The sequence below is a fragment of the Camelus bactrianus genome, chromosome 3 (genome assembly GCF_048773025.1).
Source record: "Camelus bactrianus isolate YW-2024 breed Bactrian camel chromosome 3, ASM4877302v1, whole genome shotgun sequence".
NCBI classification, from domain to species: domain Eukaryota; kingdom Metazoa; phylum Chordata; class Mammalia; order Artiodactyla; family Camelidae; genus Camelus; species Camelus bactrianus.
Genome location: NC_133541.1, coordinates 81,321,865 through 81,337,037, shown reverse-complemented (window position 1 = coordinate 81,337,037; position 15,173 = coordinate 81,321,865). Strand labels below are relative to the sequence as shown.

General features: G+C 36.3%; 1 protein-coding gene across 2 annotated transcripts; it reads left to right on the top strand.

Moving 5' to 3' along the window:
- Positions 1-14: 14 nt before the first annotated feature.
- ATG12 (autophagy related 12) lies at positions 15-12,054 on the top strand. Of its 2 annotated transcripts, XM_010971514.3 has the most exons (4): positions 24-287; positions 3,460-3,596; positions 9,634-9,696; positions 10,365-12,054. In XM_010971514.3, the coding sequence occupies exons 1-4, from the start codon at positions 125-127 to the stop codon at positions 10,422-10,424; spliced, it is 423 nt and encodes a 140-aa protein (XP_010969816.1). In that variant the 5' UTR covers positions 24-124; the 3' UTR covers positions 10,425-12,054. The 2 variants fall into 2 exon arrangements, with proteins under 2 accessions (XP_045363683.1, XP_010969816.1); XM_045507727.1 differs by lacking the exons at positions 3,460-3,596; positions 10,365-12,054 and having other exon boundaries at positions 15-287; positions 9,634-9,695.
- The last annotated feature ends 3,119 nt before the right edge of the window (positions 12,055-15,173 follow it).

Below are 15,173 nucleotides of genomic sequence, written 5' to 3'. Positions count from 1 at the left end.
TTTCAGTGGTAGGTTGGCTTCCCCCCACCAACTCCGGCGCCTCCCTAGCGACGCTCCCCGGCGCAAAGCCCGCCCACTGCACACGCGGAGCCACCACTTCCGCCCTCACTTCCCTCGGAGCAAGATGGCTGAGGACTCGGAGTCTTCTCTGCAGCTCCCTCCCTCAACTGCTGCTGAAGGCGAAGGTCCTACGGAGGGCTCCCCAGAAACGGTCACTCCGGAGCCCCCTTCTTCCGCTGCAGTCTCCCCGGGTACAGAGGAACCTGTCGGTGACACCAAGAAAAAAAGTAATTTTTGGAGCAGTTTCATCCTGGGCAGGGCGGGAGGTTTAGATTGTGTTCGACTAGGGATGGCGGCTAATAAAGAAGCAAATTTTGAGGAGGGTCGGTTCCAGACCCGGTTTTTGACAAGTCAGGAGAGAGGAAGTGCACTTTTCGTCTTTTAGGACGTTTGAGTTGACTGCGTCTCAAGGTGCTCGCTGCTTGGGTGCCGCAGCGTTTATTACGCTGTACTCGCATCTTTGAGTTGGCCGGAGTGCGAGCTCTTTGAAGGTGGGAGCTCAGTGGTATCTCTGTACTTCCAGGTACTTAACGCGGGACCTAATTATTTGAGTAGTGATTTTAGGTGATAGAGAAGATCGGTAGCAAATCTGAATTAGAATCCACACCTTCCCACTAGGTTGCTGTCTTCTGTACCAGTTGCGTGTGAATTCACACCTTGGACCAAAAAAAACGGGTTCTACCCAGAATGAAGAATGCTAAGGGGAAACCAAAGGCATAGGCATCGCCTTTTATTTTTTTTTTAAACGCTGTTTTGGAATCTTTGTAAGTAAATCATTTATCTGCTTGAACTAGCTGTCTTCAGCCCTTTATTGCTGAAGAATTAGTTCACTATTGTGAAGTACAGAAGTTACTAAGTGGCGCACTCTATGTAGAGTTACCTATGAGAAAAGCAGGAAATGAACGTCTGTCTGTTGGAAGAGATTGACCGTGGGCCTCAGACAGGTTTTCTCAGTCCAGAGTCTTAAAGCGTAGGTATGGCATGTTCTCAGAGATCTCGGGGCCTTTCACCCAACTTCACTTTCTGCTACTAGGGAGGATAATTGTCTTTCCCAGCACTGTCCTCCTTTTAAGTCAGACTGCATCTACATTTGGGGGATGTCTGTTCAGTCACTTCCACGTGATACACCAGTAGAGAAACAAAAACCTACGATTATTTCTGTAAATAAGTACTAGTATCCTTCTTCAGATGAATCCCATGAGTTTTACAGATTTTTGTTCCCTCTTTTCCTTCAGGTTTACTGTAAGCAGGAACAGACTTTCAAAGGGTTTGTTTTAATATCTAGCAGTCTCAGTCAACAGCTTAGGACATACTTGACCCTGAAGATTGCTGTGTAAAACAGTGACTAAAAAGTAATGGCCCTTAACCCAGATATGGCCTGAGGTGTTACTATGGCATGTTTTCTTTGGTCTGCACTATTTATGTTTTTAAACCATCACTTAAAAATCAAAATTTCATTTTCTGACTTCTGTGAGCGTTTGAGTTAGCCTTTCTGGTATAAAGCTTACTTTCTGGCTTTTGAATTTCCACCCTGAATTTGTCATCCTTTTTTGAGAACCTCTTCTGATGAAAAAAGCTCACATATTTCATATGCTCCATCTTTGATTTAATCTACAGGTTACTGAAGCAGACCGAGGTTGTTGTTCCTGAAAGCACTTTTGGATTATCTGGGAGAGCTTTTGAATATACCAATGCCAAGGCCCTACTTTCAGAAGATTCTGATTTAATTGATGTAGATACCTGTATTCTTGTAAATGTTCCCCCAGTTAAGTCTAATGTGTAGCTAGGGTGAGAACTACCAGCAAAGCACCTTTAGAATTGTTTTTGAAAGTACAGCTATAATTATAAATAATTAAAATAAATATTTTTACTTCTTCAGCATCTTGACCCCCTGCCCCTTCTTCAGAATTACAACTCAATATTTTCTTCTCCACTTTCTTGGAATGCCCAGTTGCAGTTGACTGATAGCCCCAGGGGTTTGAGGGAGCAGGAAAGGGGAGGTATGGAAGGTGAGTTAACCAGAATCCCCTTAGGTATCTCCCAATTCATCTCTTTTCCTTAGGTTACTTAGGGTGGAATTACTAAATGGAAGAAGGAAGATAAACTGTGCATTATGTTTTAGATGCCTTCAATCCATGGGTAAACTTGAGTATGATCTCAGTAACCTCATTGGGTCCCAATTTTTAAAACAAAAGAATGGGACAAAAGGATGTAATAGAATAGAGTTGACTTGAGGGGGCAGCAGAGCATTATTTTGCTTTCAGTGTTGCTTTTGATGGCGGAAACTTTTTTTTTTTTTAATAAGCAAAGTAACTTCAGGAGATAGATTCATAGTCTTTGCGTTTGCATCTTTTCATTTTGAATTGTTAAAACCTTTGATTTTTCTGAAACTTTTCTCGACCCTAATTGTATTTTCTTTTTAATAATTTTTATTGTTTTCCTTTATTAAAAAGTTATAGAAAACTTGGTGGTTACGAAAAGTACAAACAAAATCAAATAATAATCACTCATAATGTCACTACTGAGAAATAGCATTTTGGTATATATTCTACATTTATGTGAATATGTGTTTGTGATGATTCTAATGAAATTAAGTTATATTTAGTGCCTTTAATAACTTTTCCATACTGGTTTTATGCTTTTATTATATGTTTCTTTAATGGCAGCTTAATAATCTTAAGGTTTAATAAGTTATGAGCTGATCCTGTTCTAAACACTACGTGTATTTATTTAATCTTCATAACAATTTTATGAGGTAGGTGCTATTATCCATAATATACAAATGGAAAAACTGTTGCAAAGAGAGATTAAAGAGCTTATCTAGATATACATGTATATACCTAGCAAATGGCAGGGCCAGGATTTTGAACCCGGGGAGTTTAGAGTGTGTACTCTTTACTACAGTATATAAATCCTATCGTAGAGTGTAATATCCTTTAACCAGTTCCCTCTAAATATTTTCATTGGATATTTAGGTTTATCAGGTTTTTTTCCTTAAAAGTAAATGTTTTGATGAAGGTGAAATCCTTTGAATCTTTTTGTATCTCATGTTTATCAACTCAGGCATACCTCCAATATCAGAAATACATAAACTGTATATTGATTAATGGTTTAAGTTTTCTATAAAGTTTTTTATATCACAGTCTTTTTAGATGTTTCAGTGTAATTGTCTGTACAGTTGACCCATAAACAACATAGTTTTTAACTAAGCAGGTCCACTTACACGTGGATTTTTTCGATAAACACATACTAGAATACCACGTAATCCACTGTTGATTGGATTCATGGCTGCAGAACTGCAGGCTGACTGAAGTTATAGGTGGATTTTTGACTGCATGAGGGTTGATAACCTTAACTTCTGTTTTGATCAGGATCATGTTTTTTTTTTTCCTTTTACAGTTGACATCCTGCTAAAGGCTGTGGGAGACACTCCTATAATGAAAACAAAGAAGTGGGCTGTAGAGCGAACTCGAACCATCCAAGGACTCATTGACTTCATCAAAAAGTTCCTTAAACTTGTGGCTTCAGAACAGCTGGTATGAAAGCAGTAGTGATCATTGCCCTACAAAAATTCACATGCATTCATTTCTCAGTGTCTGAGGGAATTGATTTCCAGGACTATACTCTGCAGATGCTCAGGTTCCTTATACAAAATGCAGTATTTATGTATAATCTGTTCACATCCTCCCGTGTACCTTAAATCATCTCTAGATCACTTATGATACCTAATACGGTGTAAGTGCTACATCAGTAGTTGCGGGTGCATGGCAAATTAAAAGTTTTGCTTTTTGGAACTCTCTGGAAAATTTTTCCCCAAGTATTTTCCATTGCATTTGGATGAACCTGAGGGAGGATGCATAACCCATGGATACAGAGGGCAAACTGTAGTCCCTAGGCAACAATGAATAACTGTTGTATATAGAAATACACATGGAGCCACACATGTTAACTTCAGTAATGTCCTGTTATTTCTTTTGTTAGTGGAATCTCTGTGCTTTATTGAAGAATTCTCTGGGGAACCCTGGAATGAAATGAATATTAGATTTGCTTTTACAATGTGAACTGATTTTTTCTTTTAATCTACTGTATTGGTCATTTTCCTAAAAAAGTCAATGCCCATGTAGAAAGATCTAGCATAGAACATTGGTACAGAAAGTTTTGGGGTTTTCTTTCTTTGTTTTGTTATCTGAAATGCTTCCTTCCCATCGTTCCTGAGGTAAGCAATAAACCTTTGCCATGTGTTGTGGAAGAACTAAGATATACAGTTGACCCTTGAACAACATGAGTTTGAATTGTGCCAGTCCACTTACACTTGATCTTCTTCAATAAATACATACTGCAGTACTATATAGTCTGCACTTGGTTGAACCTGCCCTGTATACACAGATTTTTGACTGTGCAGATGGTGGACCCCATGCCCCTCATTGTTCAGGGGTCAGCTGTGCTTATTTCATATCAAGGTACACGTTAAGCATTTCATGGTGGGGTGTAAGGATTAATATTTTAAATGCCACTGGCTTTTAACTTGGTATTTGATTACAGACATTAAAATTTATACGTATATTTGACATTTTGTCACATGTTAATAAACACCTTTATCTTCAAATCACGATCTTGGTCAGTATTAACATAATATATGTGTGGATAGGTAATTGAAGAATCACTAAGTATTCCTTAAATACAGTTATGTTTAAGCATGGGAGGGGTGTGGTTGCTTCTGAACACAGGAGTGAGAACTGGTAAAATGAACTGATTATTTATTAAAGCATGAAGTGTTAGAATTTATTTCTTTTTGTCAATGAAGAGAAAGACAGTACTCTGATCTGAGAGTTTGGCAGTAAGTGGCTCTCACAAAAGGGTCATAGGTGCAAAAGTAAGTGCAAGATAGGTTAATCACTAGACCTTATTTGAGGCAAGGATAGCAGGGAGCCAGAGATTCCTCCAAAAGAAGCTGTAAGGGGAAAGTGCTGGGGATATTGAAGTTTTACAGGTGAACATCTCCCTTTGTGATCCCTCATAGTGGATCATCAGTGGATCAACAGAGAAAATCATCTGTTTTATGAGTGCTGTATAGGATTTAATTAAATATCAGAGTTGGGCAAGAAGATTATTATGACATCCACTTGAATATGGTAGCTAAAACCTCAGGAGCAGAGTCCAAGTCTAAATGGAAAAGTAAGGGGAATGAGGACATACACTTAAGAGAAACGAGCAGACATTGTATCTCTACTAAGGGTAGAGCATGAAGAGTTGGAGAGGTAGGAAACCAGAGGACCACCAAATAATTAAAACATTACTTTTAGAACTTTGTTGATAGAAGAAAAGATCAAACAACATTATATTCTGTGTTAGAGTTTTGGCATTTTGCATGGCCTATATTCAGTGATCTGAAAGGACTTGATTGATGTCAATATCTATTAGGTTGAACCATGTAAATTGCCATCAGTTAATCATTTTAACCTATAAAAATAGCAATTTCATATGGTCCAATCTTAAACCTTTATAGTGAATCTGAGTATCCCTTCCCATTTAAGCAATAGGAAACATAAACAAAGTAGAGTCTTTTAGTCACTTTTCTAGATTAAACTAGAACTCACCTTCTGACTTAATAGAGCTTTGCCCCACATTATTTGCACATATGATTGTCAAAAGAAAAAATCAACACTAGGGGTTCTAGGAATATAGCAGTGGTGTCAGAGGCATGGTTAAAATTCTAATTCCCACAAAAACTTAGTCAACTAGGTAGCAAAACCAAAAACCCATGATCAGTGGATGACGAAGTATCCTTATGAACCCTGAGATGCAAGTTGGTTGGGGATGATCCACCACCAACCACAGAATCTGTGTGGTATCAGCAAATATGCCGAAAAAACCAAGCAGTAGGATTGGCTTCTGACAGCACTGAGAAAGGGAGAACCTGAAAATAGCTAACAGCTATTTACTGGAAAGTGCAGTGGGCCAATTTAAGAATAGTAGCTGAAATTGAAAGGATTTGTTTCTCCCCTGTAGAAGTGATTACAGTATATCTGCACTAAGATAGCCCCTGAGAGATCTCAAAACAGACTCAGTTAGACTCCCTTCCAAGACAAGATCCTACACTGAGGAGGAACTTCTGGAAGTGAAACACATTTAAGCAGGGCAGGAATATGAGAGAGGAAGGAAAGAGAAGGACCAGATCAAAGTGGAGGGGAACCTGGAAAGCTCAGAAAGCAGGCCTCCATACTGTTCAACACTATACAAAAAACTAGAGAGGGAGCTCTGTGGACTTAGAACAATGACACTAACCCCCATTTTTCTAAAAGTTGAATAAACGAATTTCATGTAAAAATAAGCAACAGAGAAGTGTCAAGATCAAATCCTGCACAATGTTTATAAGGAAAAATAAACCAATAACATCCCTAAAGACAATGAAAGCCTGCCAGAAAAATGAGCCTACTAGACAGGTCAATAACTAACTTATGATGTCAAACAGGTGTTAAAAGACACAAGAAAAATGATACAAGACTTGAAGGGATCATGTCAGCTGACTTGTAGCAACTTGGATGGACCTGGAGAGCATTATGCTAAGTGAAATAAGTCAGAGAAAAACAAACACTATGACATCACTTATGTGTGGAATCTAAAAATACAAAAAAGTAGTGAATATAACAAAAAAGAAGCAGATTCACAGCCATAGAGAGCAAACTAGTGGTTACCATTGTGGGTTGGGGTGAGAGGTACAGACTACTGAATGTAAGACAGGCTCAAGGATGTATTGTACAACACGGGGAATATCGCCAATATTTTGTAATAACTAAATGGAAAGTAACCTATAAAAATTGTATAAATTTGGTTCAATCCGTGGATGCACAACCATGAATATTGAGGACCTACTGTAAAGTTATTGGCGGATTTTCAGCTGTGAGGAGGATGGGCACTTCAGCCCCTGCATTATTCAAGAATCAGCTGTACATATTGTCCAGAATTTTATTAAAATATACAAATTCCCAAAACTGTGATATTTAAAAGATAAGTATTTGGTGTTATTTTATCAGTGTTTACTTTAGCAATTGTTTACTTTCAGATCTTGCAGTCTGACAGCAGAGCAAACTTCAAAACCTTTAAGAAAAAATTTTTTTTAATTTTCAAAAAAATTAAAAAAAAATTTTTAAATAAAAAACTTTAACCTTCCCAGCTTTTGGTTGTGAAGGCCCTAGTGGAGGAAAAAAACAATTTGAGAGAAAAATGACAAATATTGCATATAGAAAAAAGGAGAGTGAACTTACAGATAATGGAATCCCTGAAGAAGAAAACCAAAGCAAAGGAACAAAAATACTTAGCACTATAATTCAAGGGAAATTTCTTTAAAAAGATTTGAAACCACGTATTGAAAAAATACACCAAGATCCTAAGAATACTAATCCATCATAACACCAGGACATTCTGGTAAAATTACTGGGTAAGCAATAAAAAGAAAAAACCCTTTTCACATCTGGGGAAGGGGACATGGCCTAGGAAATTAGGTTACCACCAAACTGTGGCAGCAAAGATACAAAATAAGAGTGAGATAAGGATTTTTATACATAACAAAACTGACTTTTTATTCAAGGTAAAAACTGTTAACAATGTGTAAGAACTCAGAGAATGCTGTTCCCACGAACCGTTCTTGAGGAATCTACTAGAGAAAGAGCTTTATAACAACCAAGATAACTAAAGAGACATTGATATAAAGAATCATTACTCTTTAAAACAAAAATTTTATCCTCTCAAATTCTAGCATTTAGCAAAAGATTGCATCTTGAAATTTTTACCTCCATGAAACTTCCATTTAGACTAGCTTAATTGCTTTTTTTTTTTTGTTAAAGTCACTGTCAGTTGACTCCTGTTATTTTGAATTCCTGTAGTTTTCTACCACATCTGCTCTACTGTTCCTTCAACCCTTGTAACATCTTACTTTTGTTCCTTTTGCTTACAAAGCCCTAATTACTATTCTTTTCACCTCTTTAAGTCCTAATTTATTCCTGTCTTTCCTTACAGAAAGCCTTCCCTGACCAAAAAAGACTAGGCTAAAATAATGCTACAACTCTATACTACACACCTTATCAGATGCATTTTTTCCATCTATATTCTAAACTGTGTATGTCTATCTCTCCAATAGATTGAAAACTCATTGAGGGGAAACGTCATCTTAATCTTCATTGTTCCACACATTGTACAGTTCCTAGAACATAATAGACACTCAGGGAATGTTTGCTGAAATAAACTAAATTGTTGTCCAGAGCTTTTCTCCTAATTTAAAATGTACCAAAGAGTAAAATCTGTGTTCACTCATAGTTAAACTGCCAGGAACCAAACACAAATTATTACATATGTATCACAGGAAATTTCACATTAAAATGCACACTGATTTCTGTTAAATTTCTGAAATTATGTTAGAACCTTACTCAGCCTTTACAATGAACTGATATTTAAGCATGAACTATTTTTAAATAATAAGTATAACACCTGTTGAGTACATGCTAAGCACTGATATTAGATGTGTACTATCTCATTCTATATTTCCCAGGAGCTCCAAGAAGTATAGGTACTGTTATTTTCCATAGTTACAAACAGTTTGGGAAAAGTTTTTTGTATTCAGAGCCAGAATTAAAACCTAGATCTGTCTCAGTAGAGCCCCTGGTCTTAATTACCACACTGTATTACCTGAAGGAAAAATGTAAGTGATACTTACTCTTGTTACAGCTGGTGACCCAAGTAGTGTCTTTCAACCAACTATTTAAATGTGTATTTTATATATATATATATTTTAAGGACCGTGTTAAGCCCAGGAAATTTTAGTCTCAGAATTTGATTATAGATGAAGGAAAATGTTACCTACAAATAATGTTTTGTTTTCTAAAAAGAAAACTATCAAAAGGCACTTTGACATTGATCTTTTGTTTCAGTGTTTTCAGTACTGGAAATGTTTTAGTAAAAATGGACTAAACTGAAACATTGAACAATGAATCCTTTAAAGGACAAGGTTGTAAGGACATTAGGTTTCAATTGTGTTACATGTTTTTCTACTTCATTTGGCTGCATGTGACATTACAGTAGTTGCATTCATCCTGAAGCTCACTACCTTAAAGAGTTTTCAGAAGTGGTAATGGTAAAAAAAAAAAAATCAAGCCATTTGTGACATTTACTCAAGAAAAATGCACAAACAGTCTCTATTAAATTTCTTGATTTTGGATTGTGTGTAAAATTTTGTTAGGAGAAATTCTGTCTTTATGAGTAAGTGAGCAAATCGTTATTTTTAATAATGTAATTTCTTGGATAAACCTTCAAAAGCTGTTTGTAAAAACAATAAAAGTTTCTTAGTTGTAAAAAGTTGGGAACAAAAGTTCTGTTATTCCTCCAGAGGAAAGGCATGCTCTTCATAAAGATCTCACTAGTTGACTAATTTACGAGAATTAGAAAGAAAGCTAGGGAAGCTTTTTTCAATTCTGAAGACGAGGAATTTGAAATAGCTGGCTGATTGGGACCCAGAAAAAAGGCAGATTAATCTGGATACCATTAAAAATGAATCACCGTAAGTTTTCTTCTTTCTTGCAGTTTATTTATGTGAATCAGTCCTTTGCCCCCTCCCCAGACCAGGAAGTTGGAACCCTTTATGAGGTAAAACATTACTGCTTTATTTTTGTAATGGAATATGCACACCTTTGTATAGTATGATCATTAAAATTAACTCATACCATTTTAAGAGATGATAAGCCAACCTTACTTGTCTATCAAGAAACAAAGAGATTGCTTTCTTGTTCTTAGTTACATCTTTAACACCTTGAACATAGTTGGAATTCATCAAATTATACAGTGATTGAAGAATTAAAGATTGAGTAACACAAGCAGAAGATGACTATGAAATATGCCCAGGAAGTAAAGTCTCCTCTTTTTACCTACATTTAGTTTCTTCTACATTGTATAATCAGTAATCCAGATCTCCTTCCATGAAATTGAAAAGAGGACTGTGAAAGAATGGTTTTATGTGTAAGAATGACTAGCAGCACTACAGAAAATAGTACATACATTATAGTCAGATGTAAAGAAGGGATAAGATTAAGATATGTATGTCTGTCCATGCCTACAGTGCTTAAAGGACAAGTTATATGAAACATTTCTGATTACTGATATGTGTCCGATAGCAGCTAGCATCTGTTGAAAGAAATAGCCCTATAGATAATTTACATGTACATGTATGAGGATATTTATGATGTAACTTTTTTTCGTAGTTTCATCTAAGAATGACAAAAATTGAGTTTAATTTATTGGCTTTTTTCTTTTTCCAGTGTTTTGGCAGTGATGGTAAACTGGTCCTGCATTACTGCAAATCTCAGGCATGGGGATGAACTACAGAGGGAAGATCTTGCTAACTTAAAATGAATCTTCACAAAGGAAACAGCCCTGAAAGGCTTTGATCTTGTAGCAGGAGACTTGTGGATATGTTCTATTCAGCATGTATCTACTATGACCCATGTTTATACATTTAAAAAATCCACAGAGTAGATGGACTCACAAAAAGTGATTTGTATTAATATACAAATGATTGTAAAAGATTGATATTAGAGTATACCATTACTATAGCTATTGCTCTAGGGCTGCCTCCAGCGTATTGACAAGGAGACTAAAATTATGTAAACCTGCTTTTGTACCCCTTCTCAAAATGACTGAAATTGTTTACTTGTAGAATTAGCATGGTGCTGTTTTTTCCCCCCACTATAAAAGTCAATTTACTAAAGGATTCTTATTGGGCGTATTCAGGGAAGTTCAGTTTAAAGTATGGGATATGCCTTTTCTCAGTTACATTTATATCCGATGTTATCTTGTGAAACAAATATCCAGCATAGTCCAGTAGAGGGCAACCCAGCTGGCAGAAAGAGGCAGTTTGGTTTTACGTCTTTGCCAGAAAGTAATAGCTATTCCTGCTAATTTCTAGCAAATACCTAGTCAGAAGAGCTCACGTGTTGACACACTGGAAGACTGCATTGGAGAAAATGCATGGTTTAGGTTTCATATTTTTGTTGGGAAATAAGGAATTTTACAAATTCTGGACAAACGAGTCATCTAGCTCTTTCAGTCCTATCATTTAATGATTCTTGAGTCCCAGTGGTTTTAACTGCGGTGGTATTCTCTCTCTTATTTTTACAGTGTCAGAAGCAATCGATAAATAAACCTGGCAGCATCTTTGAGCTTTTAATAATGTATTTTCCAACTTGAAAGTGCTCAAAAATAACTGGAAAATAGCTAGATTTTATGTGTATTTCATGCCATGACTAAAAGTACCATTTTTACTGATGCTATTAAACTGATACTTGCTTAAAGTGAGGTTTAACTTTTTTCTTCATTCTGTATATTTGTAATGCAGCATTTAAAAAAAAAAGCATTCCAGTAAATTGAATGGAATGTTCAAATAGAATCTAAGGTGTGTACAAGAATTCTGTGTGTATTTTCAATGCTAATGAGAATGGTATGACTTTTTCAAAGGACTTTGAACTATATACTTACATCCTTTAAGTCCAAGAATGTACTTTGTTGTTAATGATCTGCCATGCGTTTGCATTAGGGGATGCTAAGGAACAGTTCCATTTAAGGTGATGAAATCACTGTTTCTCATTTCTGCCCAAGAACAAATTCTATCTTATAAGATGACGTAAGAAATTAGTACATATATTGAAAGCTGGAAAGTATTATTTTCAAGTCAAATAAGTTGGATGTGGGACAGATCTGTTCTCTAGTTTTGTGCTCTTAGAATTTACTGAAGGATACAAATACATTTATCTATATGTATATATATTTAACAAATAACAAATGTGTTTAACCTATGCATATTTTATGTTTGCTGCTAAGGTTTCAACTGGTAGAATATTTACTTATCTCAACAATCAAAACTACTTGAGTTTGAATTTGTGTGATCAACTTAATTGGTTTTTTTATCTAAATGATTTATTAATGTATTAAATTTGAGGTTAGTTAAATATGTATATTTTGTTTTCTTCCCTCATAACCTTTAAGAATACCTAGGGCTTTACACTTTTTCAAACCATATTTACATTATTATCTTTTGACCCTTACCCAAAGAATTAATCATTTTGTGCTAACTTTGCAACATTTACTCATAAGCCTGGATCCCGTAAGTTACTGGGTGACTAGAACCTAAAATGCAATTCACGAAATATTTTTGCAGATGTCTGGTTTAAAATGTCTTAATTGTAATTGAGCTTGGGGGGAAACTGAAACCCCTAAGTTATATTTTAAGTTTTCAATGTTTATGAGAAAATCGAGGTCTACTTGTCATGCTTTATCTCAGCATGGAAAGATGACCTGTGGTACATAGGGTGTATATAAGAATATTGTGCTTCCATCTTTGAAGCTACCTATGCCAAGGGCTTCACAGTGAGTTCTCCATGTTTAGGGGATAAGGTAAGCTAACATTGTTTATCTATAATCAAAGTAATACTGAATACTCCCTGATATCTATGATTTTCTAGAAGTTCTAACCCTGAAGAGAGCTTAAATATCATCTACACTGATAAGAGTAGAAAATTCAAGAGAGGTGCATTTTTAGATTCTATAGCATTAGTCAGCGAGTTTAGTTGTGTGTAACCCAAAGCAGGAAATCGCAGTATTCAGGGGTATGAAAATGAAAATCACCTTTTATATAGCTTCTGCTTAATTTTCCAAGGATTATATTTAGTAAGCTTCTGGAACTAAGAGAATTCAGCTACAGACCACATAATAGAAGGAAAGTATTCAGAAAACAGTTCAGCAGTTTTAGTCTTACACATACTACTTTCCTGCAAAATTGTTCAGCCCACACTGGATTATTCACTCTTCCCTGGACATGCCTTGTGTTTTTTTGTTTCCTATGTCTATTCATGCAGTTCACTTCTGGAAATGTACTTAAACCTCCACCCCTTCAAGTGCTACCTCTCTGCCTAATGCAGATTTTAACTTCCTTAAGGCTTATCTGAATTGCTCAAGGAGGAGGTACTCTCTTCCTCATAAGAACATAGCAGTTACCACTGTTACAGCAGTTACTGCACTTGCTACCTTATAAGCATGACCAACACCCTTTCATCATTGTAATGTCCCTGACAATAGGACGTTTGGGTATTTTTTTTTTATTTGGTGCCCACGTGCATAGTACTTTTTACATTTCCTTACACACATACATAATCAGTAATTCATTATATACTGTGTTTATGAAATTACCTGTGGCTTGCAGAATGATTTAACTTAAAGCAGCAATGAAGTAAATTTACATGTTTTAAAATTTTTGTATGGCAGAAGATGAAAATATTTGTAACATGACAGGGTTTTGATGTCCATTAATTGAATAGCTCATTTCAATTGATAAAGACCACTGGGAAAATATATTAAAATGTAATTCACAAAAAATAAAAATATAGATGGCTAGTATGTAAGTGCTGAACCTCATTAGTTATAAAAACTACAAGTAAAAGCTGAAATGCTGATTATCACCTCTCATAGTATCAATAGTTAAGAATAATTACCAATATTGGCAACATTGTGGAGAGGTAAGTCCTGTCATATTCTTGGTGAATTAAATGTGAATTGATACTACATTTTTAGGGGACATTTTGGCAATATCAAAAGGCTTGAAACTATAAATTTCCATTTGTTTATTCACCTATCAAGTGCCTAATGTTCCTAAGCATTGGGATAAGACATAAGGTCCCTGTTCTCCTGGAACTTTCATTCTAATTGGGAGGTAGACTGTCAGGTATGAACTTAAATAATTCTTGAAATTTTACGTTGAATTTTTTGAAATAATGGAAAGAAAAAAGACACTTGATAGCAAATATTAAATTTACCTGTGTTTTACATGATAATGATGGAGGAAAGATAAAACATGTATGTATATGAGTGATTAGAATCTTGTGTTAGAAGAATCCTTAGAAATCAACTCCCGTAGTTCATTCTATGTCCTCATAGCAGATACACCTGAAACTTAGGCTGATAACTTCTAGTGGTGGCCACAAGGAAAACTCTATCCATTTTGAGGTGATTTAGATGTCATTTTTACTTTCTGACAACGTTGTCAGAATACTTGTAGTGTCATCAGTTTAACCAAGGATGTTGAAGACTTCAGGCAACACAGGTAAATTTAAATATATACATTATATACATACACATATGTATGTACATACATACACTGGAGCAAAGTCTAGGAAAAAAAAGTCTTCCAGAAGTCTAGATCTTTAGTAACTCTGAGTCATTAAAGTTATTAAAGATAACTGCCATTTCTTCTGTCCCTCACATTTCTCTTATTTTCGTTCATACTTAATTTGTGTTATTCTCAAAGCTTGCTACATGCTATGCACAACACAACAATGTATTTCCGTATATGTGTGAGCCTACCAGTAGACTCCTTCAAGCACATGCTTATTATTGAAGGATTTAAAGTCTAATTAGAATCTTAAATTACTGCATCAGGAGTAAAAAAAAAAAAAATCAGCATTTCTTTGAACCATTACTTGAAACATCAGGTCTTTGCACTGAGTATAGTGTTCTTAATGAAATGTTTGATTTTTAAAAATCCAAGAAGGGATACCAGGACTTCCACTGTTTCACTAGTCTTGCTGTAGACCCGAGTCTCCTTTGTCAAACTGTACTTTCAGTACAGCACATTTAAATTTTTTTAATAGAAGACTGAATTATTTTCACCGAGCCTTGAAGCATATGGTTTCAGTCGACAAAATAGTAGCTCTTCAGCCTTGGGAGTGGAATCCATCCTCAACTTTCTCCAACTCTTCACAATCCCTCGGCTCCATTTGGAAGGAAGGGTCCCTTTCCTTCCCATTCCTTCCTCAGCGTCCTCCATCCTTCTGCAGACCCCTTCTGTCGACGTCTTAGCGTCGCGAGCCACCGCGCAGGAGAGGATCCCCGGGGAGCGGCGGAGGGGCGGGGGCGCGGGGAGAGGGGTTGGGATGGGCGGCCAAAACGCGCCCTGCTGAGGTGGGGGAGAGATTGCACGAAGCCCACCGGGAGCGCTGGGACCCAGGAAAGAAGGGCTCCGGGAGGGCCGGAGGGCCGAGAGTGTCGGTGTTGCGTGCGTGGGCTTTGACCGCACGCCC

Coding starts and splice junctions, on each gene's coding strand:
- ATG12 (XM_010971514.3), top strand. CDS start 125: ATGGCTGAGGACTCGGAGTCTTCTCTGCAGCTCCCTCCCTCAACTGCT. Junction 288..3,459: donor CGGTGACACCAAGAAAAAAA/GTAATTTTTGGA, acceptor TTCCTTTTACAG/TTGACATCCTGCTAAAGGCT. Junction 9,697..10,364: donor AAGTTGGAACCCTTTATGAG/GTAAAACATTAC, acceptor TTCTTTTTCCAG/TGTTTTGGCAGTGATGGTAA.